Source organism: Anomalospiza imberbis, chromosome 5, assembly GCF_031753505.1.
Source record: "Anomalospiza imberbis isolate Cuckoo-Finch-1a 21T00152 chromosome 5, ASM3175350v1, whole genome shotgun sequence".
NCBI lineage: Eukaryota > Metazoa > Chordata > Aves > Passeriformes > Viduidae > Anomalospiza > Anomalospiza imberbis.
This window is the reverse complement of record NC_089685.1, coordinates 50678546-50702337: the sequence shown is the minus strand read 5'-3', so window position 1 is coordinate 50702337 and position 23792 is coordinate 50678546. Positions and strand designations below refer to the sequence as shown.

At 44.8% G+C, this 23792-nt stretch overlaps 1 protein-coding gene across 2 annotated transcripts; it reads right to left on the bottom strand.

Moving 5' to 3' along the window:
- Positions 1-684: 684 nt before the first annotated feature.
- LOC137474276 (NADH-cytochrome b5 reductase 3-like) lies at positions 685-23543 on the bottom strand. Of its 2 annotated transcripts, XM_068190697.1 has the most exons (9): positions 23395-23543; positions 19927-20058; positions 16825-16897; positions 14501-14607; positions 13581-13710; positions 12662-12745; positions 12452-12537; positions 10060-10159; positions 7072-9043 (listed from the first exon to the last, which is right to left on the bottom strand). In XM_068190697.1, exons 1-9 carry the CDS (start codon positions 23413-23415, stop codon positions 8871-8873), a joined length of 906 nt encoding a protein of 301 aa, XP_068046798.1. In that variant the 5' UTR covers positions 23416-23543; the 3' UTR covers positions 7072-8870. The 2 variants fall into 2 exon arrangements, with proteins under 2 accessions (XP_068046799.1, XP_068046798.1); XM_068190698.1 differs by lacking the exons at positions 7072-9043; positions 10060-10159 and adding an exon at positions 685-5721.
- Between the last annotated feature and the right edge of the window lie 249 nt (positions 23544-23792).

The window sequence follows — 23792 nt, the reverse complement described above, 5'->3', positions numbered from 1 at the left end:
AACAAAAAGCCAGATAATGAGATTTTGCAGATTAAGTCCAGGTTTCTCATTATAAAGACTAAGTAGAAACCCACTGGAATCCTCCTTATTTCAGAAGGCAGATAAGGTGAGACACTGAGTTACCACTGCTACACCACGCAGTGAGGCTGGGGGTAGGACAACACTCAGACACTAAAGTGTCAGTCTTGTTGAGTTTGTGTCTGTTTTCATTTGGACTCATCGTCACACCAAGATTTGCTGCATTTGGAATAACACAGGTATGTGCAAGTGGTTGGAGAGCAGATATATTTCTCAACTGTGAGGGGGTCAGACCCTCATGGAATTGTGGCCAGAGGCAGCCCCTCCCTCCATTAAACACTGAAAACACAAGCCAAGGGAGAGTACTAAACTAATCCTTTCCCACAGAAAGGCTTGAGGAATGTGTGGAGCAATCCCAGCTGGGCAACTCAAATCCCAACCCACCGTTAGCCTGAACTTTCCTCACAATTCACATGTAGATAGAGATGTCACCAATTTGAAAAAGACACCACCTTCAGCAGCCAGTGATCAGTTTCCGTTCTGTGGAGAGCCTCATTCCTCCTCGTGCCAGGAGTGTGCTGCCTTCCTCAGTCTCCTTCTAGCCCCAGGAATCTTTCCTTTATTCCTACACACGGTGACACTTCCAACAGGCACGACTAGAAAATGTTTTTGTTTTGGTTTGTGGGCTTTGGGAAAGTAAATTCATCACTAAAAATGCCCAGCAAGGATAAGAATGGCTGTGACAATGAGAACCAATAGGCAAAGCTAAAAATCTGGAAGCAGTATCCTAAGTTGACAGAAGGGGAGGCACATCTGCTCAGTAAAGTTTGCAGCTATTTTTGTGTGGCTTTGCTTAAGCTAAACGATGGCTGAATCCACATGTTTATCCTGGCTTTGCTCTGCAGCCAAGTTTCCTATTTCCATAGGAGAAGCTCTTATTTTTTAATATTTTTAATTAATATTTTAAATAATTTTATAATATTAATAATAATTTTAATATTTTTAAATATTTGTCCTGGAATTTCATCAAAAGGCCCTTGAACTCCCAAGTACTGTCTCTGATGCAGAAAGAACTCAGCAATTCATTAGTGTTTACGCATTCTTAAGAAAATGTTACTAATATTTTCCTAATGTTAATAATCCTGTGTATTTCTTGGAGAAATATTTCAGCTAAAATTTTTGCATTAAAAATCAAAGTAGGTTTGAAATTGAGGTGCAGATCACTTCTACTTAAGTTTTAATAGATCACTTCTTTAACAAAAGTTCTTTAATAATCATTTAAGTTCTATAATTTTACAAATATCTCAATATAGTTAAGATGTTGTAAACATTTGCTATAAAGTGATTTTTTTGCCTGTAGCTCCACCTGTTTTTCTTATTTTGTCTCTCTTCTTACTTTCAGTGCAGAATTACTCTACTGCCATGAGCTTCCACTTAACCACCAACTAATGCAGCAATTTAATTGTGGAGTTTAATTTTACCATGTACACCCCAAGTGTAAATATTTATTTTAACATGGGGATAACTCTAAACAGAGCCAGTCCAGAATAAAAGCTACTTACATTAAAATATCTGCCAGATTAAGCTTCTAGGCAATGTTGACACCATCCTGAGAGTGCTGTGTGGAGAATCCCAAGCTGGATCTGGAGGTAGGTGGTGGGAGAGAAGCCAGTTGGGTTGGTTTGGTGGGCTTTGCTCCTGTAACTGGATTATTCCTGGGATTCACTGGTGTGCTGATGGTGCTGTACTGGGCCAGACACAACGAGCCTCATTTGAACAACCCTGGGCTTTCTCAAGACAGTGCTGCATGGCATTATCACATCATTAGTGGCATCAGGAAAGCAGGGATCTTTCTGCAAGAAAATGCTCCATCATTTAAAAAATAAACAACATCCTTCCATTCACAGTAGGTAATTTTAAAGCAGTTGTTTATAAAAAATATTGGTTATTCTATTTCCAGCTCTACGAAATAAACCATGTGAAATGTGAACTAATGTCATTGTTTTGACACAAACTTCTTGTCCAAATGCTGGTTTTGAATCTGACTTGTTCTATGAGCCATTACCTGTGGCACTGACCTTGAGTGCAGCATATCAGCATTGCTGCTTTTTTTTTGCTCCTTCATTATTAACAGCTGTACGTGACTTTAACCTCTCAGTTCCCAAGAAGCTTAACATGTAGAAATTTTGGATTATTAAGAGATGCATTACTGTGCCTACAAGTGACAAAGTAAGTTCTGTTACAATGATCTCATCTGCAGCCTGTGTGACTTAAATATATATTATAAATATATATTGATTTATATGTCTAAATGCCTATAAATCTGTGCAATGATAACTGCAGAGGAAGAACAAGGGAAAAAATACAGCCTGTATGCAGAGAGGATTTATACCTAGCCCATTTTTCTACCTTGAACTTCAGTTTTAACAGCTACCTTCCAATTACTCTTAATATTGATCTTGGCCACACTGAAGGCAAAGACTCTCTGACTGCAGTGAGGTCAAATTTGCACTCAGTTTTTTTAGTATAAATCAATTACAATGTGCAAGTTCACTTGGTTCATACTAAAAATCTTGTAAATTCTGGTCTGCATTCTCAGTGGAAACTCAACTTTCAGAAGACGCAAAAGCTCATCCTCCATTGGAATTTGAAGGGTTGGGAGATGTTTCCCAGGTATTTTAACGACAAGGAAGTGTGTAATCATTCATTGCTGTACACAAGATTACAGGGCATTTCACAGAATTATAGATGAAAGTGCCATAAAATTCTTTGCCCAGCAGTGACCAAATGAAATTACCTATGAAGGCCTGATCACTTGGGGGATTAAAGACAATCTAGCCATCCCACACCCACATCTGTAACCTATTCTTAGAATTATAGAATCATTTAGGTTAGAAAAGACCTTCAAGATTGTTCGATCCAACTGTAAACCGAACTCTGCCAAGTCCAGCATGTGAGTAAGTGCCACATCCAGACACATCTGATGGACTGGTTTAGGACTACTGGAACAGGTTAGAAGTTCTGTCCTATGAAAAGCATCCTGCCACGAGACTGAAATGTCTGAACTCTGGATTTTTAAAGACACTCCTATGAGAATCACAGAATGGCTTGAGTTGGACAGGATCTTAAAGCCCATCCAGTTCCACCCCCCTGCCATGGGCAGGGACACCTTCCACTACCCCAGGCTGCTCAGAGCCCCATCCAACCTGGCCTTGGACACTGCCAGGGATGGGATGGCCACAGCAGTTGTGTAACAGACTAAGTGGGAAAATAATCCCCTTGGAAATATCTTTCCCTCCAGCTGCTGTCAGTATTTTTTTCACCATTTAAAAAGTTACCAATCCTTATCACCAAGTCTGGAACACCAGAAAAGTGCACGGGATGAGAAAGTTTACCAGAATGAGTAAATACTTGGTTTAAATGCAGCAAAGATGGAGAGAGAGAGAAGAGCAAACAATCCATCCCCTTTTGCTTTATCCCAGCAGAGCTGAGGCAGCAGCACGCCACACACTCATACAAGTATCTTGCTTGCAGCATGAGGTAGAACTGTATTTTAGATTATTTATATAAGTAGTTGTCCTGACTTTCTGCCACCCACCCCCTCCCCCACTTTTTTGGTGAAAAATTTATGTTTCTTCCAGCTGCATCTCGAGTTTCTTTCTCTTTGATCTTTCTGTTTATCTGCAAGCTCCCACAACATGGGAGTCTTTCCCATGGCTACTTACCAAAGCAACTGTAAGAATCCTACAATAATGACCTTTGATCTCTGACATACACAACATGTGTCTTTATATTGGAAACTTCACATTCCTTACAGAACATGGATACAAAATATATAAAAAACACCACAGGAGACTAAAGACATTGTTTTGAGTTTTTTTAAAGACAATCTAGGAGCAGGCAGTAAATTACTGCAATAAACCACAAGCAAGGCAGCCCTGAAAACTGCTGTGATTTTAAAAGCTCGAAAGCTGGGGGTTCATAAAGGAGCACTGTCACAAAGACCTAAGTGGTCATGAGTAACAGAGAGACAGAAGATAAGAAACAACTCTTTGCTGGCTCCTCCAGCTCCACAAGCAGCAATCCAGAAATCAAACAGAAATCTGCAAATGAAACTAGCAGGAGCCCAAAAGAGGAGAAGGAGCTCTTCCTGCAACGATTTTCCTAGGAGTCAGTCTGTGTGCATTGCTGCCCCCAGCAGAATGGGCATCCTGACCAGCAGAGGGGCTGGAACACAAATTCCATGGAGAATGAAGTGTGGGCAGCCCAGAGCTGTCCAGAGCAAAGCTTTAGAAGCTGATTGTAGCTTGCTGAAACAACACTAAGCTCACCTGGCTTTGTGTTTGATAAGGGATTTATCATCTCTTCAATGATACTGAAAACAGCATCTGATACTGGGAACTGCATTTGTAGAGTAAAAAAAAAAAAAAAAAAAGTATTCTTAAAATTCTTAAAGACCTGGCAAATCAAATGTATACAAAGCACAAAGGAAGAGGAGGGGCAGGCAATGATCCTTCCTCTCTGCTGACCAGTGACAAGACCCAGGAGAATGGAGCTGTGCATATGTCTGTAGGGGACAGAATGAATATTCTGGGGGAAAAACAAGGAATTCTGTAGTGGACAGGTAGGGAAAAATTTGGAGGCAAAACTTGACTCCAAGAGTAGAGAATGAACACTTCCAGGGAAAGAGGAGGTGATGAGTAGTGGGCATGTAGGGAAAGTTGGGGTAAATCTTGAGAAAAGCTCCATTAAATAAATACTTTGAAGTACAAATGAGGGAATCCGTGGTGGAAAAGAAGGGTAATTTTTCTACATTGTAGATAATTAGGGAAAATATTTGGAATAAAGAAATGAAGTGCACAAGGGAAGCTTCATTTTCACAAGGGAATGCTTTAGGGATGGTGCAGTTTCTGAACTGCACAAGTAGAGTCAGGCTCCCACAGAAACCTTCCAAATCTGGAAGGGACAGGGAAGAAAATTCCAAGAGTGGTATGGGAAGTGCTTTCTCCCAGGTCTGGACACTGCTGAGGTTGGAATGACTTAAAAATATTCCTTGACCCTTTCTTGTTCCCAGCCCAGGACTACGTTGGAGTTCCCTGAGTGGCTGCAGCTCCCTGGATGTGGAGGGAGGAGGTCTCTGGCGGAGAGTGGAAGAAATGTCCCTGCTGGTTGCTGGGTCCTCGGTGGGCAGAGAACTCTGATCTTGGCAAGATGGGATTGTGAGTATTGAATCAATCCTACCTCCTTTTTAATCAGTTGTTTTAATTAGTCAGCAGCAGGGACCAGTTTCAACCAGCTTTAGTAAGGGTCTTCCCAGATTTCCAAGCCTTGTGAGGCAGGAGATTGACCTGGCTTGGGAACTAAACGCTCCTGAGTAATTTTCTGCTAACATGTCCATGTCTGACAGCTGATCCTTGTGCTGAAAGGATCCATCTTTCTGCTCTTCAGACAATTCCAAGGCTCACTGCTCCCATCTGGGAACAGTCCCCAGTCTGGATCATCTCATGGAATATCCCATGGGGTTCAAATTTAGCAGTTAATTCTTCTCACCCATGCCCAGTTTTAATTCCAAAGGATTTGGTGTCTGCCTTACCCGGCGGGAGTCTGGTTCCAATTCTGCTCTTCCTGCTTTCTGCTGCTTTCCATTCCCCAGGAATTCCACCAACGGAGTGACAGTGTTTTCCACCTTCTCCAGGATTCCCGCTGTTGGGTTTGGTTGCTGGGAGAATATCAAAACCTGGGCCTCCAGAGCTTTACTAGCAGGAATTACATTCCTGATTTGGATTTGTACATTTCCAAATATTTTCTCTTCCCAACAAAGCACTGGGCATCTAAGGAATACAGACATGGGTGTGCTAACCACTGGTTACCCCTCTGGAGTGTCAGAGCTTGGAAAGAAGGGCAGCTGGGGCTTTTCCTGGTGGTACCCGTGAGGTGTATTTTACCTAAGAGCCCCTTCCCACATCTTCCCCTGAATCCACCAAAAATCCACCTGTTCATTCCCCAGCTGCTTCCTCCCTCTTTGCCTTTATCCAACAGAATTTTAACAGGTGAATATTCCCCTCTGGAATAGCACCTTTCATTCCAAACCTAATAGCAAACAAATAATTTCCTCTGACCTTCATTATTAGGATTTCACCATGAGCTGGTGGGTGGAAAATGATCCTCTCCTGGCCCCTGCTGGATTCCTGGAGCAGGGATTCTTTCCCCTGCCCCCTTTCAGGCTTTATTCCATGGCTTTTGCTTCCTATCCTTGGATCCTTTCCCTCTCTCCAGGAGCTCCCAGCAGTCCCACACCCTCTTTTCTCCCATCCTGGTAATTTCTCCAGGAATAGATCTGTGCATTTCAATTCCCGTCTCTTTCCTCCAACAATTCCCACCAATCCAGACCTACAGTTGACACAAAATCCAAATCCAGACCTTGCCATCCCTAAAGCAGCAACTCCAAACACACAATCCTGGGAAATTTGCGTTAATTCAAACCTAACATTTAGGACACACCAAATACTTCAAAATGCCCAAGAAACATCCTCTTGCCTTCAACTCCCAGGGGTTTTTGCTTTAAGCTCCCATGGATTTGGGATCAAATCCATGGATTTCCCTGCAAAAATCTGTGCAGTGCACACTGGAATGCCCGATCCTGTGAATCCAAGGAGTGTTAAAAGCTTAGTCCAACCTGGGCCACCATAAATTTTTGCCAAATATCCCCCAAACCCTTGGGATAACAGAACCCTCTGGTACTACATTTTTAGTGTTGGAAAGCCAGGAATTACTTTATTATCCTACCTTCTTTTTAATGAGTTGCATTAATTAGTCATCAGCAGGGACCACTTTTAGCCAGCTTTAGTTAAGTTTCACAGATTTCTTGTTGTTTTGATCATGAAAACGCCAAAACCTTAAACTGGTTAAATGAACAAATCCTGAGGGAACTGGGGATTGGATATCTTGGATCTTATGGCCCTTCAAGGACATGTTAGATTTACCCACTGATTTCGGTGCCAAGGGAAACTCCAAGTTAAGAATAATCAAAATATGAACCAGTTCTCATGAAACTCAGCTTTCCAAAACTTTATTCAGGATAAAAAAGGATGAGAATGACCTTGGCAAATACAATAAAGAAAAAAATCTATGCATATCCCACAGTGATACAGACCAGCAGCAAGACTACTTCTCTCATATCTCTGCTTTTTGCCTTCCAAGAAAGGGACTAAAACTTGAAAATTTGAGTAGTATTTCAACTTTGGAGAATAGTATTAAAGAACAAGTTTCAGAAGCACACATCAAAAATTCAAGACATGAGGCAAATGTCAAATTAATAAAATTAATAACAGTATTATCTAGTTGAGGTTTTTTAAATCAACTCTAGTATCTTTGCTTTTGAATTCTTGCTGAAAAATGAACCTTTTAAATACACAATACCCACCTGCTGTAGGGGCACAAAAGAAAACACAGTGAGCTATAACTTCGAATCCCTACCCAGTCCTTAAAAATTACTATTGTACATTGACACTTGTAGCTACCTCAGCACCCACAGTACTTCATACATGACTAAATATCCTTCCAGTCACTCTGATGTCGTCACCAGAACAAGGTTTTTAGTTTCCTAGACCCCTTGCAGGACACCTGTAACCTCAGCAGCATCTCTGCTGGTCAGAAGCAGAAGGCTGGGCACGCAAAATGCCTGCAGTGTCCTAAAAACTAGTAAAAGGCTGCTGTAAAAAAAAAAGGTATTTAAAAAATAAGAATTGAAGCTGTAGTAAACAGCTTCTATGAAAGAGTTTTAGACTCAGTGAGACACTTGAACTTGCTGTCAGTTTGGTGATTTAAGGCTGCCCCCGTGCATTCTTCCCAAGCAAACCCTGGAGAGCTTTGCCTGATCAAGACACGGAGGTGATCGGGTGCTACTGCACCCATGCAGGGCTGCCTGCCAAAATCCCCTGGCAAGGAAACCTGGGCTCCCTTCAGCCCAAATCCACCTCTGGGAAGCAACTAAGAAGAAAATCTCATACAGTTTTCACCCAGCATTTTCTTTCACTGCACAGGGCACACAGAAGAACTGTTTTTGTACTCCTATGCCATCGCCCAGTACTTAGGAGTAAATATAAAATTAAGAATTTTTTTTCAGTATCCCACACATTATCAAGCAAAAAATTCAAGGTACTTGTGGAACAGTACTCAAAGCCACCTTCTGTAATTTCTTCCATTGCCCAGGGATGAGAACTGTGACCAGATGGAAAAGTGTTTCCACTTAAGAGAGGCTATTCCAAAATACAACGGAAACCAATTTTTATCACTGCCTACCTCTCTGTTTTGATTAGGCAGCTGCAACACCTTCAGCCATAAATGGTTCATTGGCACCCTTCAACTCAACAAGCATCTTTAAACTGATGTTGCAAAGGTTATGGATACAAGGCAAACACTCCTGGCCCTCAGAGCTCTGTAAGGATTACAATTTGGCATAAGCAAGGTGAATAATCCAACACTTGTCATTGTTTTCATAGTTCATACTGAATAAAATCCTGGGTATGCACAGTGTTAGGAAGTAGGATATTACTGCCACTTGATTACAGCACTAAAAAAAAGCATAAGTGAGTGTGTGCTGCCCTGAGCAGCTGCACTGTCCTCCCTGGACACGGAGCACACAACACAGAGCACGAGGCATCGCCACCTCTCCACACACAGGTTTAGCACAGTTATGTGTCTTGCCAGAGAGTCTGAAAATATGAAGCATTTTTAATGTAAATGTATTTTCCCAGCACTGTGCATCAGCCACCTCTGTAACTTTGTCCTGTTCCCCATTAAACTTTTTTTTTCTTCCCTTCTAACACAGGATCCCTGAATAACAGTTGTGTTTAGAAGGAGAACCTCATGTCCTTGGCATAGCCCAGTTTGTCCAGGTTGGGAATGCAAGCATACTGGATCATTGGAGGAGGTCCACACATGAGGATCAGAACATCGTTCTGAGGTGGGGGCAGGTGGTCTCTGATCATCTCTTGGTTCACAAATCCTTGGCTGTAATCCCAATCTGTTAAAAGAAAATGAAAGTAGGGGAAGGGGAATTAGGTAAAAAGGAGGAAAAGAGAGATACAAGTCACTTTAGAAAGGAGAAATCCTGCTGGTGAAGTTGTTCCCAGTTGGAACACTTACAGTGACAGTCAGTTTTACTGGGATTCAGGTTAACCATCACATCCCCAGCCCTGGATGCAGAACAAACTTGTGCTGCTGCTGACCTAAACTATTGGGCACCATAAGACTGACACATTTTTTTATCCTAGTTTTGGTCAGGTTCCACATATGACAGTGAAAGCCTGCAGAACAGTCTTGAAGAGGTCCAAGGAGGAACTTTTATCCCAACTGCTAAGATCAGTTCACAATTTCCCAAAGAAGGAATGGCAATCAGAAATTCCAGGAAAACACTAACTGCAGTGGATGACACAAATAGAGCCTTCCCTCAATGTGCCAGAGGTGTATTCTTGGTCACAAGGAAGAGGAGGCACATGGCTTTTACTTCTCTGCCCCAAACTCCCGCTGAATACGAGTGTGAATCTATCCTCACACGGGTGGGCATGACAAGGAATGGGAAGAAAGGAAAACCACAAGGAATGACACTGTTTAGCCTTCTCTTCCTCAAGCTTGTTCAGCAAGCTCAGGCAGGGATCTGTGCCCGTGAACTACACAGTGCCTCTGGCACTGGAGCTGCCTCAGGGCAGGCTCCAAACACAAGGATAGCACGTTGTATTTATGTCTGTGGGGAAGGAGAAAAGAAGGTCACCCTCCACAGGAGACAGTGGAGCCACAGGAGACAGGTGTAGCCACAGGAGGGAACACTGCACCGCCACTAGCCAGAGGTGAGCTTTGGAAACACTTCTCTGCTTACAACAGAGCCTGTGTGCATCCCTGAGTGGAGAATGATGCTACTCAGACATTCACTAAGCAAGAAGTGAATCATGAAGCCCAGAAAGACACCCATGACACAGCATGTCTCCTGTAAAGCACATTAATACTCCTGAGCTTCACATGAAGTGGCACTCCAGGTCTTACTTTCAGGTGCTCTGTCCAGCGTGTACCAACACTTGAAGCGACCGGGATTCTGAGCCTGGATCTCGTCGAGCTCGGAACGTAACAGGATATCCTTCTCAGTCTGCAGGACAAGGAAAACAGTGATCACACCCTGCATGTGAGTGCAGCCCTCAGATGGCCACAGAGCAGCAGCTACTGCATAGCCCTGAGAGATGGAAGAGATGATTCAACTCCATTTTAAAGGCTGAAGCGGCCAAACCCAAGGTATTTCCACGCCTAGCCTGTGGCAGAGCTAATAGAAGTCTCATAACTTTCCCAAATCCTGACCATGCAATGCCTTCCCTCTAAAAATAAAATAAAGCAGAACCATCACTTAATCAGGGAATCAGAAGAACAAAGCCCGTTTTAGGACTACCACATCAAAAAATTAATCACGACTGCACAGAAATCTCTCCCTACCCCTTCATACTGTGCCATCCAGACAGGGAAATGTCAGTTTTTTCACCTTTGCCAATTCAAGTATCATCAGCACTGCCAAATGGAGACTGCTTGGCTTTTAAAAAGCATGTGGAATGAAAGCCCAAAAGGGTATCAAGTTCTGGTTGGAACAATAAACATTACTCAGGGTATCAAGTTTGGCTCCTCCCTGGTGCAGCATCACTGAAGGCCAAAGGAAAGCCTTATTTCCCTAAGAGCAGCTGCAGTGTGGGCAGGAAGGAAAAGGGCAAGGACTGAAAGTGCTGCCATCCCCTGCAGCCATAGTAATTTGGCACGGAGGTCACCACTAAGTCTGTAACTGTGGGGATAAGGAGGAATGTGCAGCAGCTATTCCAGAGAAGGTGCTATTCCTGGATCTGCAGCTGTGGGTGCTCCCGAAAAGCTCTACTGGCTCTGGCCAGCTCAAAGTGTGCCAGCCAGAAGCACAGTAGGAGCCCATGTACACTGTTTTAAACACTTTAAAATATTTCAGAAAACAGCTTTCTATTTGTGGAGTTACTGGGTGCAAGGACTCTTTAAAGCCAGGGACTGATGTTTCCAGAGGCTGTTGCTAACAGGCAGGGAACTGTTCCCAGGCTCTCCTTCCCAGCTGCAGTGGGCTTCCCATGCTACTAAAGCAGCTCCAGCCCTGTGTTAGCCATTCTGAATCACTCCTAGCAAATCCTGGCCCTCCTGCCCTGATACCACTGCACTTTATGCCAAATCCAAGGGCTCCAGCCAGCAGCAGAGAGCACTGGCAGGGCTCCTCAGAACAGGGAATCTCAGCACTTGGATCATAGCTCCTGGGCAGAAAAACCTCAGGTTATAACTCAGGTATCACAGAACTGCCTGGGTTGGAAGGGAGCTTAAGGCCCATCCAGTTCCACCCCCCAGGTTGCTCAGAGCCCCATCCAACCTGGCCTTGGACACTGCCAGGGATCCAGGGGCAGCCACAGCTCCTCTGAGCAACCTGTGCCAGGGTCTCACAGGGAAGAATTTCTTCCTCATATCCAATCTAAACCTCTTCTGCCATTGTGAAGCCATTCCCCTTTGTCCTGTCACTCCAGGCCCTTGTCAAGAGTCTCTCTGCATCTTTCTTGTAGGTGTAGATATGGCACAAATGAATGAGCAAACACTGAATATGAGAAAAAAATAGAGGAGAGCCTAAAGAAGCTAAAAACCACAAGCATGAAGTGAAGCTCACCACAAATAATCATAATCACTCATAATCCAGACACAAATATTCATTAGAGGGAGAAATTAAAAAGCAGAAAGATTCACAGCAGAAGAACATCAGGCCAAGAAGAGGTACTGCCCAGCAGCACACCAACATTTGGGTTATCCGAGAAATCTCTCTTGCAAGGATTCCATGGATAAGAGCTTCTCTCTGGCCAGCATGCAGGATGCCACACCTCAAGGAGCAAGAGAAGCAGTGAAAAACTGACAGAGGGGGTGGAAATAAAAACAGACAGCCAAGAGGAATCATAGCTCTGTAACTGAGGGAGCTGCTGGAGACCACAGTTTTAGCCTCCCCCAAGATATCCTCAGACAGAAAGATTCCAGACAAACACTGCTGCAAAGCTGGGGAGTTGAAATTGCTGGAGGAGACAAAGGAGTCCACCTCTTTCATGTTTCCACTAAGAAAGACAGCTCTGCAAGTCTGCCCAAAACATTAACAACTTGCACAAAGGAATGCAGGGCTTTAACATTCATAAACGGGATTAGAAACAGAGCAATGAGTCACAGGAAGGCAAATATTAGCAAATCTTTCTGCAGTAATGCTAAACCCTCAATTTATCACAGTACTTTTATATGGGAGGTTTCCAACACTTCAGTTCACTTCTCCATTCAGGGTTTGTATCTCTGATTTCATTTGCTGAGCGGAGTCCTGCTAGGTAAGTAAAACGCTATGAACAGAAAAAAAAGACAGAATTACCTGATTAGCAAACAGCAGCTGGCAAGTGGTGGGGTCATCTTTGTCCTTTATGATTGCTCGAATGATCTGCAGCATAGGTGTTATCCCTGGAGGAGAGAGGCAGGTCAGTGATGTGAGGATGGGGAGTAAAAGAAGGGACAAGTGGGAAAATGTGAGCAAATGCATCTACCAGCTGTCAGAAACCACAGATGAATCCTTACAGACACCTACCAGTCCCCCCTGCAATCATCCCCACGTATTTCACTGTCTTGGTAACTGGTTCAGCTTTCTTTTCTGGCCGAATATCAAACTTGCCTGAAGAGAGAAAGAGATGGAAAACACTGAAGCAAGCAGGAAACACCTCCTGTTATCCCTTTCCAGCACATCCTGCTGAACTGACTTCATTTCAGCCCTGCTACCCTTCCCTCCCAGAGAATAGAAAAGGTGAACATGTCCTGAATTAGAGCAATCCTGAAAGATGATTTTAAGACATGAGGTGGGAACATCAGACACTGACACAGGTTATGACTTATACCTGACCACAGCCTACATACACACCACCAGTATTTCAATTTGCTCACATCCCATACCCTCAGTGACATTCACAAGCCCAGATGCTGGAAACAGTTCTACATTAAGGAATTGATTTGAATTATTTTAAGGAAAAACATAAAATATGCAGCATGGTGGGGTTTTTTTTTCTTCTTTTGAGCCAATTTGCCCATTTCAGCCAAACACAGAGAGTCTGAAACTCTCCAAAGTGTTGGGCTGTATTCACAGCTCTCTTCACCCAGGATAACATGAATGCTACATACAAAGCTCTGGAAAACCACGTGTCAGAGTTCTGCTTCACACAAAACTACCAGAAGGTTTTTGTGACACATTTGTGGCTGCATTATACTAACATCAGATATTTTACGTTGACATAAAAGCAATGCCTACTCAAAGTTCATTTTTACTTGGGAAATTAGCAGTGGACAGTGCAAATACCCAGTGTTTTTGTCAGTGTATAAACTGTGCCCATATAAGCATGGAAAAAAACCCATCCCTTACTTGAGAACAGCATCAAGAAAAAGCACTTCTATAGTAAGAAGACATTTTTCCTGCACTGTTTACTCTGGGTAAATTCTATCTTCCAAACCAGCCTTGCCTTTTCCTTTGTACACAAGGAGGCCACTTGGTCCTCTGAAGTCAATGGTGTCCCCTATTTTCAGGCTGTCCAAGTATTGAGACATCTTCCCTCCATCAGGAAACTTGGGATGGACACCTCTGAAGTAGACCTGTTAAAAACAATAACAAAGCAATTCAGTCTCACAGCTCAGAGAAGAGCATTTGCCCTTCAAATTTTTAGGTTCAAATACTCCTCATGCAAAGAACAACAATTACTCCACAAAGAAATGCAATGTCTGACTGACAAAAGATCAAAATGCCCCTCCTGCCCCAATTTTTGGACAGAGACCAGTGATTTCTCCATTGTAGTTTTGCAACACAGAAAACGTTGATAATAATCAACACAATTTACATCCAAGTTTAAAAGGGGCTAGAAAAATAAAGAAAAAACCCAAAACTGTGATTCCAAAGAGCAAAATTCTAAGAGGAAATCCAGTGCAGATATTAATATTTTAAATTCCTAACAGCTTTAAACGATAGGTAGTCTAGCTACCAAGAGGCAAAATGAAAGTACATTATCACAAGTGTTAAAATCACATTCTTACCAATTAAATCAATCATTCCCACTGCCTGGATCAGTAATGATAATGATCATCACTCTCAGTGATCATAATGACTGAATTCCATTAGCTTCAGAAGCAGCTGCCCATTCAGGAAAGGTTAATTCCTTTTTCCAGAAGGATTAAAAAGTGTATGAACATCTGCAGGTCTACACAGAGGGTGGAAATGATGCAGCATCTCATGAGACACAATCACTAAAGAAGTGCCTGCAGAATGCCATGTGGACTGTAGGTAATGGCACATTCCTGAAGAGAAACCAGCGCATCAAACTTCACATAAAGGCACTGTAAAGGTGGCTTAGGAGTTGCCCAGCCTGGGAACACAGTGTGACATTCTCACCTTGACAACAAGATCCACAAAGCCCTTGTCATCATCACTGGAAACTGGAGTGTAAGGTCTGACAACCAGAGCTCCATCAATCCGTGCAGACAGGTAGATATGCTGCCCTGTTCCAGGGAAAAAAACACCAAAAACTAGTTTTCTTTCAAGAGATTTTTCTTTCAGTGGATGTGCTGAAATGCAGGCTCATAGCTCTAACTATCTTATTTTGGGGCATCAATTCTTCCTTTCTTATTTTCCTGACACTGCCACACCTTGCCAGAGTTATTAGCCATGCACAGATCTACCTGGAAGGACAGACAACTCCTCTGCTAATTCTGTGTGTGTCAATCACAACTTCAAGCATTTATATTTACCAAAGCCTGAACTGTACCCAAGATCTTTCAAAAGATGGAATTTGTCTCTCCTGTACAGACAAATAAAAGGGACACAGGAGGGGAAAACTGTCCAATGCTGTTCATACATCTTTATTAATGCATTAGCTGTAAACTGCCACAGTTTAGTTAAAACTGAGTTTGTAACTACTCTTGCTTTGACCACACATCCCTCACGTCTTCCAGGAGCTCTCCAGCTGCCTTTGCTAAGGCTGCGTAGACACAGAGCACTTTTCTAACCCTGCTATTCCTCCAGCTTAACATGTGAATGTAGCATCCATGTTTCCATCTGTCACACATCCTCTGAGCTCTCTACAACATCTTCTCTTCTCAATGTCTACATTTTTTTCCTGAAAAAAAAAAACAAGGAAAGAACTAACTTCTATGGAAGGTTTTCCTATAAATTTCCAGCATTCTGAAGACACCTAAGTGAAGATTACCCAGGAGGGGAGGGAGAGGTTTTGAGTTCTGTTTTTTTTTCACTATTAGATCAACAGAACTAAGCATCTCCAATGATGGCACAGCTCCTCTGCCTGTTGTGGGAACACAAAGAGAGGATTTTACCTGAAGCTGGCTTGCAAATTATCATAATGACCATATTACATTAGCTCCAGAAACAGCTGATCCTTCAGGCATGGTTAATTCTTTACTTCAGAAGGATTACAAAGTGCTAGGTGAAGGAAGATCTGCTACCTGGTGACTTGGGGAATGAGCAACCATAACTTACCTGAAGCTGTACAGGGACATCATATTCCAGTAACCCTCCCAGCAAAGCCTACAGACATCCTGCTAGGACAGACCTGGAGGGAGCTGCAGCAGGGAGCTCCTGTTCCTTCTCTAGGGCAGAAGTGGCTGCAGGCACAGACCTACAGACCCCTGGTGACCACAGACTGTCAGCCTGGATGGTGGGGCTGCTGCTGGGACACATCTCACAAGAACTGGTACAAAGCAGAAAAGGTGCCCCTCCCAGAGGGAAAACATGCCTTATGCCCTCACCTGTTAGAGCTTTACCCCACCCTGACAGGACATACCTTGGCAGCCTCTGCATGGGGCCACATACAACCCTCTCCCTCAGAATGAAGCTTTCAGTGTTTTTGGGGATAAAAGGCAAATGCTGGTGCTGGACTAGACAGCATCTGCCATCCAACTGCAGCTCTGCTGTTCCCAGCTACTTTTCCATCCTCTGCAGCTTTCAGCTCTCTCTGCTTCGAAGTCTCACCCTGCAAACCACTCCTCAACACCCATTTTGGGCAAGCCAGGGAAAGGAGCTTTACTTTCATGGCTACTAAAAAGATCAAGAGATTTTTAACACCCCAAGTAAGATGGAACTTCTGGAAATAGAACACCTGGAAAAGGCGCTGACAACAACCACAAAGCACAGGATCCATGGATTACTGCAGCAGCTTGTTAAAGCAGAAGTCCTATTAAACACAAGTCACAATTAAAAGCTCTTTATACAAGCAGGAGGAGACAATGGCACTAAGCTGTTATGAAAGGCACCACACCACGTGGCAGAGCCTTTGGAAACAGCTACCCCTGGGTGATCCACAAGTTCCATGAAATTCAGAAGTGAGTAGATCATCTGGTAAACCACATGTGTTAGAGGAGAAGTGGATGAGAGTGGTGCCTCAGGGCATGGAATGGGACTGCTGGGATTTAGCCCCACAGGAATAACACATGCTGGAAAGCTGAGACTGGAAAAGTACAAGTGAAGACCTGTGTTTGTTCCTCCTCTCTCCACAGAAACAAGCTGGATGTTTGCTCACATACACTGCATTTCAGAGCCTGCAGATTACTCACAGCACGAGGATAATCTTGCAGAGCTCTCAGTAACAGCTCCAACCACATGAGCGGTATTCCAAATACAAAACATAGTGGGGAAAAAACCCCACAAACCTCTTATAGTGTAAATATTGCAAGCAACACTAGGATTCTTCATAAGGAACTTACCTAGAGGGAGACCCAGAACGTGCTCCATGGAAGGGAGAGCAAATCGAAATCTCCTTGTGTCATGACTAACTTCCTGAAAGAGGAAAACCAGAACAGTCAGCTCTGTTATTGGGATTTAATGTTTGTGATTTCACTTCTAAAACAAGACAAGTCTGTGTCCTGCAGGATTAAAAATTAATGAAACAATGATACTTGCAGGCAGATTAAGACAAAGTGATAACTTTCCAAATATTACGGACATTTACACCACCTTCTGTCAGAAGGCCACAAATATAAATTAGTTAGTTTTTCAATTCTCATTTCAAGTTTAAATATGCAGCAGTTCAAGGCCAAAGTATTCTGATTTTCATCTCTCAAAAATGAGATGAATGAACCATTTCAATGGAAGCAGCAACCTGGTTCCTTTTGCTATGGTAAGGTCCTTAAAGTATTTTCCCAGTAAAAACTGAATTAATCCGTAAATGAAATTGAAAAGAGCGCCGTGTTTGGATATGAACAAAATTATGACAAGACATCCAGTCCTGCTGGGATAGTTATTCTAATCTTTACTAGGAAAGTCACACCTTGAATAAAATTTTGGCAGAAAGTAACTGAACATTATTTCTTATATTATGTAAATTTTATGTTTCAAAAATCAGGTCATATTCATAGGAATGGAAAACACAGCAAAAAATGAAAAAGAGAGACAAAAACATCATACAGCTTAATGCCTCATCCAGTGACTTTCTGTTTTTAAGGGTTTTGTAACCCTTATTTTGTTTGCCTAACAGTTTTTAAAGTAACCAATGGATACAAATTTCTTCCTCACAGTTTGTCTCATCTTCCCTTACTACGGTCATACTGATGACATTTTCCTCAGAGTACCTAATTTTAAGGCAAATCCTGAAGGAAGAAGGGAATTGATTGGCAGTCTCAAAAGGGCTTCTCTGTACTTATGTCTATTCAGGAGCAGTAACTGCCACTGAAAATTCCTTTAGAATGACAACTAATGTGGACTTAATACTGCTGCTCTTTCTGTACTGAAATTTCAGCACTGTATGGAAATCACTGGATTTTGCCAATAATGCTGCATTTTTATTATGCTGTCTTTAACAGTATGCAGAAAGAACAAAGCTCTGAATTCTCACTTAATCACCTCACCAACTGAAGCGGAGAGAGTTTAGCTGAAGGTGAATAAAACAAGTATTTTGGTGCATCATGAGGCAATTGTGAGAAACGAAGAGGCTCAGGGAATCCCCAACACCAAGATCAGCACACCTGTGCCTCTCTCTGTCACACAACCAGGACACTGAGCCTGCCACTCTGCAAGGTGTCATCAAGGCTGGATTACAGACAGCCTTGGATCAGGATGCACTTCCAGCACGAGGTCACTCCCCTTTGGCACTGCCTCAGGCACCTGCAAGCCCTTGGCCACACACTTCTGTCTCAAGGTGCAGTGCCAAGGAGTCTTCCACCCTTGCCAAATGCAAAGCTGGAGAACAGTTTTTGCAGGCTGGTGCTTTGCAGAAGCCACTGAAAGGCAACAAATTAATGACGCACACCATTATAAAACCAACCAAACAAACTGATGTAGTTGGCTTTTTTATGGCATGAACTAAATTAGTACACCTAACTGTATTATAAAAAAATTTTCCTATGCTATGCACTAGGAAGCAGCCTTGAGACTCCTATTTCTCTGTTCCAAAGACAGGTGTGGCAGACTCAATTTGGACACAGCACAGAATCACAGAAGGATTTGAGCAGAAGGGACATTAAAGACCACCCAGTTTATCCCCCTGCAATGGGCAGGGACACCTTCCACTAGCCCAGCTTGCTCAGAGCCCCATCTGGCCTTGGACACTGCCAGGGACCCAGGGTCAGCCACAGCTGCTATGGGCACCCTGTGCCAGGGTCTCTCCACCCTCACAGGGAACAATTTCTTCCCAATAACCAATCTAAACCTGCTCTCTGTCAGTGTGAAGCCATTCCCCCTTGTCCTGTCACTCCAGGCCCTTGTCAAAAGTCTCTCTCCATCTTTCCTGTGGGTTCCCTTCAGGTACTGCAAGGCCCCACTGAGGTCTCCCCAAAGCCTTCTCTTCTCGAGGCTGAACAATCCCAATTCCCTCAGCCTTTCCTGACCTCGTGAGAAGTAGGGAGTCTATAATAGTGTGGTTGCAGTACACCTGGGAAATAAATTCAGCAATGCAGCCCAGCCCAAGCCACAGGAAAGCTCTCAGTTCCCACAAACCCAGGATTCAAAATGACAGTATTTTTTTGTTTCCTTTGACAGAACCAGTGAAAGCCAAGCTATCAGTGCACCCTCTAAACCTCAAATAAAATTCTGTTCCTGTCTAAAATCTTCTGATGAATTTCTGAATAGCTCATAGCCTTAAAAAGTCATCACTAAAAATATCCTCAGGTGTGACTTTACACCTGAGAAGACAAGATTTCTCTCTCATACATTTGATGGTGGGTTTATCCAATAGAAACCTAGATTTTTCAACTTTGATGGCTTTGGCTCACTTCCCACAAGCTTAGTTACCAATTTCTGATGGCAAGATCCACCCCTGAAAGCATCATGACCTTCTTCTGGTATCCCACTTGAGCAAGCATTTAATTTTGTACCGGGAGGCTTCACTTTGAACAGAGAGTAGAGAAGCTGAGACAGCTTGGGTGCTGTCAGGACTGCATGACTTAAATACCTTTCTTCCTGTAGAACATTACAGTACTTCAATTCAGTAACAGGAACCAGCATCAACATAGTTCTGGCAGCTGCTGTTGAATGCCACTGACCATGAAAAAGCTGCCTGCTCTGCCTGACTTGTGGTCCTTAGCCCAGTCAGTGGTGCAGAGTTTGGGAATTTCTGCTGATGTGCTCCACAACATGAGACACACGTGAGCGTGCATTTGATCATTTCCAAGCAGCATTCTCCACTCTAAACTGTTTGGAAACAAGCTGCTTGCAGAACTGCAAGTTACACCATACAAAGAGCTTTTATAAAAAAGTCCTTTCCTCAAGACAAAAGTATCCACCCTGTTGGGACATCACCCAAGACTTCAGAAGCTGTAAGCATTTCACAGCACCCACGGAGAGGTCATGCTGAACACTGCACATGCACCTACCTCCTTATCAATAAGCCTCAGTGCATACTTCACTTCTGGGTCCTTGAGGGTAATTGCAGGCTGGGGATTCCTGAAGAGCCTCATGAAGGTGGTGTAGATCAGCCATATTGGGTATGTCACAACCTGACGCAACTGCAGCAGCACAGAAAACAGCCTTAGACACATGTGCAGAATGAGAGAGAGTTATTTGGGTGACAAGGAATAGTGTCCTATGCCATGGCACTCTAACCACCAAAAAGAATGAGTTTATTTGAGCAGGAAAAGGAAGCATTATTAATAGAAAAAAAATCCCAAACCCACAGATTTGCTTTATGAAGACCTGGCATTACTACTGTGTTGAGGCAATTGCACACCAGCACAGGGTTGCCACGCTGGCAGCTGGACACAAAGTGAGGCTGTCACAGCTCCATATCCCCAGGTGCCCTGATAGGGAGGCTGAATCCCCATCTCCAGCAGGCACACAGACACATGTATCACACGTGTCCAAATACACAGAATATCCTGAGCTGAGAGGGGCCCATCAGGATCATCCAGTCCAACTGCACACAGGACACCGCAACAATCCTGGAGAACGCTGTCCAAACATTCCTTGCACTCTGTCAGGCTTGGGGCTGTGATGATTCCCTGGGGAGTTCCAGTGCCCAACCACCCTTTGGGGGGAGAACCTTTTCCTCATATCCAGCCTGTGGCAGACCACACCGATCAGCACAGCCAGACACACACAAACTGCACCAACGGGCTCATCCTGCTCCCCTCCCCACCGCTCGTGACGAAGGTCCATGAGGGGGAATTCCATACACACATTATCTGTACGAGGTGGATCCCCCAGCAGCTGGCTTTGCTCTGCAGAATGTGCCCACTCTCCAGGCTCCCCAGCTGCTGCCACCTGGACACAGGGGCCGCTGTTGCACAGACCCCTTCACAGGCCACCCCACATGCTGCAGACACCCCGTAATTTGGGGTCTCACACTCAAGCACAGACCCCGTTCTCCCTCTGGCAGCTGAGCAGGGCTTTGCCAGCCATGCCACACTGCTGCTGGGTGCTGGCAGCATGCCCACACCCTCCAGCTCAGAGTTTGGGTGTAGGCACTGGCACTGCCACCACCACACAGAGACGTGCACGCAGAGCGGCACCCCTTCCCTGGGAAAGCAGCTAAGCTTCAGGACACAGCCAAGGGACAGTCCTTGTGCCTTTACCATCATTTTCCCCACCTCTGAAGCACTATAAGACAGAAGAGATTATGCTCTGACACCACACCACCCTCTTCATAGTGGGGCAGGAGAATAAACTGCCCAACTACTTATAAAAATCCTCTCTGACTCAGTAATTTATTATTCGACACTTCAACAGAGGAGAGGGGAAAAGCTTTACTATAGCAAAAAAAAAAAAAATGAGCTCAACATTTTACCTGCTTAGCCTTCACTTTCATTTTATTTTAAAGGGACCTGAACAGTATTTTAGAATGGCATTTGTGCTACTGTGACAGTCCCTCAGGAGGCTATAAAAACTTCCTACGTTATAAATAACAAAACTGTGTGACAACATAAATTCTCTCTTCCTAAAGTGCTGCTGTACAAGTTTAAAATGTATCATCACTGTGTACAGCCTGAGGGCACACCATGTCATACACACACTGCACTTTTCACTTTTATTTGGGAATACTGAAATAGCTCCATACATGGTGTTTCTGAAGAAGCTGAAGTTTACAGGAAAATTATTCCTTAACTCTCATAGATCCACCAAATTACTGCAGCTCTGGGAAGAAATTTTGGTATTGAGTCACAAAAAAGGGCAGAGGGAGGGAAGGTGATAGAGCAGCAAGTAAACTCCTTAATGAGAAATTAACATGTGAGTGAGGGCTGGAGGCAATAGCAAGCTGACTCTGCAGCAGGTGTTTCAAATGAGACATTACTAAGTTAAAACAGTTTCATTTCCAAATGTGGCTATCTCAAATGAACAAAAAAATAGAGCTGCTGTTGTCAGGCAATGAGAAATAATTTTAACACAGTGTTAACCTCGTGGAAATGAATTTGTTATTCATGGTCAATTAGTGCAAAAGTCTCACGGGATTTGGCCTGGAAAGACACAGCACACCAATTCAGAAAGCTGTTTTAGTCCCTTACTCAGATCTATCACCAGGTGGGCAGAAAAAAAAGGGGAAGAACTGAAGGCTGAATGATCACAAAAAGCCATGTTTGCTAAGAAAAGCATTCTCTGGGTTAAAAGTGGCCTGTATACTCTCACCACAGGGCAGACCAAGATATAAATGAAGATAACTGCACAGCATCAGGTCTCCAGCAGCAGAGAGCAACAGGCTGGCCACAAGGCCTGGGAATCACCAAATGGGGACCTTGTGACTCATCATTTCCAGCTGCACAAATCTTTGCAAACAGACAAGGCAGAATTAGTAACTGAGCAGGAATTTTTATTAATGGAAAGAGGCCTCTGTGTGATAACAGAGAGAAAAGCCATGGAGACTGCACTGCCAGGGCGTGGTGAGCACAGCACAGTCCAACACACAGGCTCGGGGCTCGACAGCGCAGCACCGCCCTGCCCTACACACACAAAAACCAAACCCTGCTTCGGCATGAGAACCATTGTACCCTCGGCTTCAAACACCCTGGTTGTGAAGTAATCGCAGCTAACAGGTTATTCTCATCTCTTTCAGAAACCAACGAGAGGATAACGGGATCTCTTCACCTCGGCAGCTTTAGCCTCATCTCCCCTGCTCAAGGCACCTTATGAGCAGCTGTTCCCAAACGAGTGCATGTCGGATCCAGCTCCATCCTGCCCCCTCCCAATCCCGAAGAAAAGAGGGCTTGAGCACAGGAGCAAAGAGCCGTAACAGGCAGCTGAGAAAGAGGGTAACGATGCCTGGCAGAGATGACAGATGCAGAGCCACGGCTCAGCAAGCACGGTCATGGACAGAATCGTGGGACGGTTTGTGTTGGAAGCCACCTGAAAGATCATCTCGTTCCAACTCCGTGGGCAGGGACACCTGCCACTATCCCAGGCTGCTCAGAGCCCCGTCCAACCGGGCCTTGGACACTGCCAGGGATCCAGGGGCAGCCACAGCTCCGGATAATCGGTGCCAGGGCCTCACCACGCTCACAGGGAACCATTTCTTCCTGACAGCCACTCGAAACCTACGCTCCTACAGCCCGGAATTATTCCGACGGAGGAAAACACCACAAGCGTTCAGAGCCCGAACAATAACAACAGTAGTAACAAGAACAGATATCCGCGGAGCTGGGAGGGCAAAACGCCCCGGCCAGGCAGCCAGCACAGGCACCAACACCGCCCCGGGCGCGGCAGCCGCGGGACGGCCCCGGAGCCTCCGCAGCGCCGCGGGGCTCCCGGGCAGCGGGGACGCCCCGGGACACCGCCCCGCCCCGGAGCGCTGCGGGCGGAGCCGGGGTTGCGCAGGAAGGGACCCCGCTCCCGGCCGCCCCCCTGCACTCACTCACCACGCTGAGCTGTGCCCCCATCGCTGCCCCGGCACACCGCGGGCACCGCCCCGCTCCGGGCCGTCACACTCCGCGATGAACCGCGCCGGTCCCGCTCCGCCCCGGGACGACATACACAGCGCGGGGCCCCGCCCCGCCTCCTGACGTCACGCACGGCGATGAACTGCGCCTGCCCCGCCCCGCCCCGTGACGTCACACACCGCGCTGGGCTGCGCCCCGCCGCGCCGTGCCGTCTCCGGGTCCCCGCGCTGTGTGAGGGCAGCGCGGCCCGAGCGCCCTCCTGCGCTTTGTGAACTGCCTGAACAGTCACAGGCCTGCGGGTTTTAGGGATTTTCGAGATCATCCAGTCCCACCCCTCCTGCCACGAGCACGGACACCTTCCACTAGCCCAGCTTGCT